The sequence below is a fragment of the Apis dorsata genome, unplaced genomic scaffold, assembly GCF_000469605.1.
Source record: "Apis dorsata unplaced genomic scaffold, Apis dorsata 1.3 scaffold_84, whole genome shotgun sequence".
Taxonomy (NCBI): domain Eukaryota; kingdom Metazoa; phylum Arthropoda; class Insecta; order Hymenoptera; family Apidae; genus Apis; species Apis dorsata.
The window spans coordinates 53938-55095 of record NW_006263382.1 but is presented as its reverse complement, the minus strand read 5'-3'; the positions used below and the strand labels follow the sequence as shown (position 1 = coordinate 55095).

At 36.6% G+C, this 1158-nt stretch overlaps 1 protein-coding gene across 1 annotated transcript in view; it reads left to right on the top strand.

The window, feature by feature from the left end:
• LOC102672244 (protein O-mannosyl-transferase TMTC1-like) overlaps nt 1-1158 on the top strand; it is a 117068-nt gene that overhangs the window by 100305 nt on the left and 15605 nt on the right. Inside the window, exon 9 of the mRNA XM_006611178.2 lies at nt 185-325. Coding sequence (XP_006611241.1) covers nt 185-325 — 141 coding nt within the window. The remainder of the gene's footprint in view (nt 1-184; nt 326-1158) is intronic.

Below are 1158 nucleotides of genomic sequence, written 5' to 3'. Positions count from 1 at the left end.
AAAAAAAAAAATGAAAATTATTCCAATGATCGGCTCTATTGCCGGTTATTACACGAGCACATATGTGGGGAAGGAAAGGGAAAACGGAATTACCCCTCCTCTACAATTAAATGCATGGCAACGCAACCGTGTTCCTCCGAATCGTTAATCACTTTGTAAATAAGCGGCGTTTATTTGATTACAGGCTGTGGCCGACGTACGCCAGTGCGCATAACAACCTCGGAACACTCACGGTGGGCGATCAAGCGGAGCAACACTTTTTGGCAGCAATACACGCTCAACCGGGCCACGTGAACGCTCATTACAATCTTGGCCAGCTTTACAGGTCAGTTTGTAAAAAAAAAAAGAAAGAAAAATATTAAACTTAACGACAAATTAAGTTAAATGTGGAATACTTCTGTACCATCTATTTTCTTTTAATAGTTGAAATGATTTCATCAATAATTGATTGGATAGAGTTCATTTTTAATACACGTTTGAAAAATATTCGTGATATTCTTCTGCTTGACAAATTCAAGTTTAATTTTTCTGTTATTATTAATTAAATAAATGGAATTTTATGATTTCTTTGAGCTTTTTTTTTCTTTATTTTGCTATTTTCTTTGACGACAATGTGCTAGTTTGGTCAATCTTTATACACGTATCCATATGATTAAAACAATTTCTTATGTTTGTTAAATGATCGACATTCGCATCAAACTCTCGCTCTCGTCTCTTCATCAATTTCAATATCGATATTTGAAGTATTCAAAAGTGGATTTCGTATTTCCAAAGAGATTTTCCAAGAAAAAAAGGTCCACATTCAATGCTTCATATGCAAGCTTCGTCAAAAGCTTCGAGACCTTTCAGATTAACTTAATTTCTCCGTAAAATGTTATATTATCTATATTTTACAAAGCGTAACTAATCCGTTTGAGCAAGAAATAAACCGAGACAGACGCATCGGTTAAAACAACAAGTTAAAATCTAGGATAATTCGAGCGAATGCCCCGAGGTCTAATGAAGTCCCCCGTCGCGCGGAGCGGACAAAATTACGAGAAGAATTCCAAATCCACCGCCGTTCCACTTTATTAATGATATATCGAGGCAATGGTATACCGAAGTACATGCGCCGCGATAAATTTAGCGTGGCAAGGTAATTCTGGCGGCGTGGTCAAA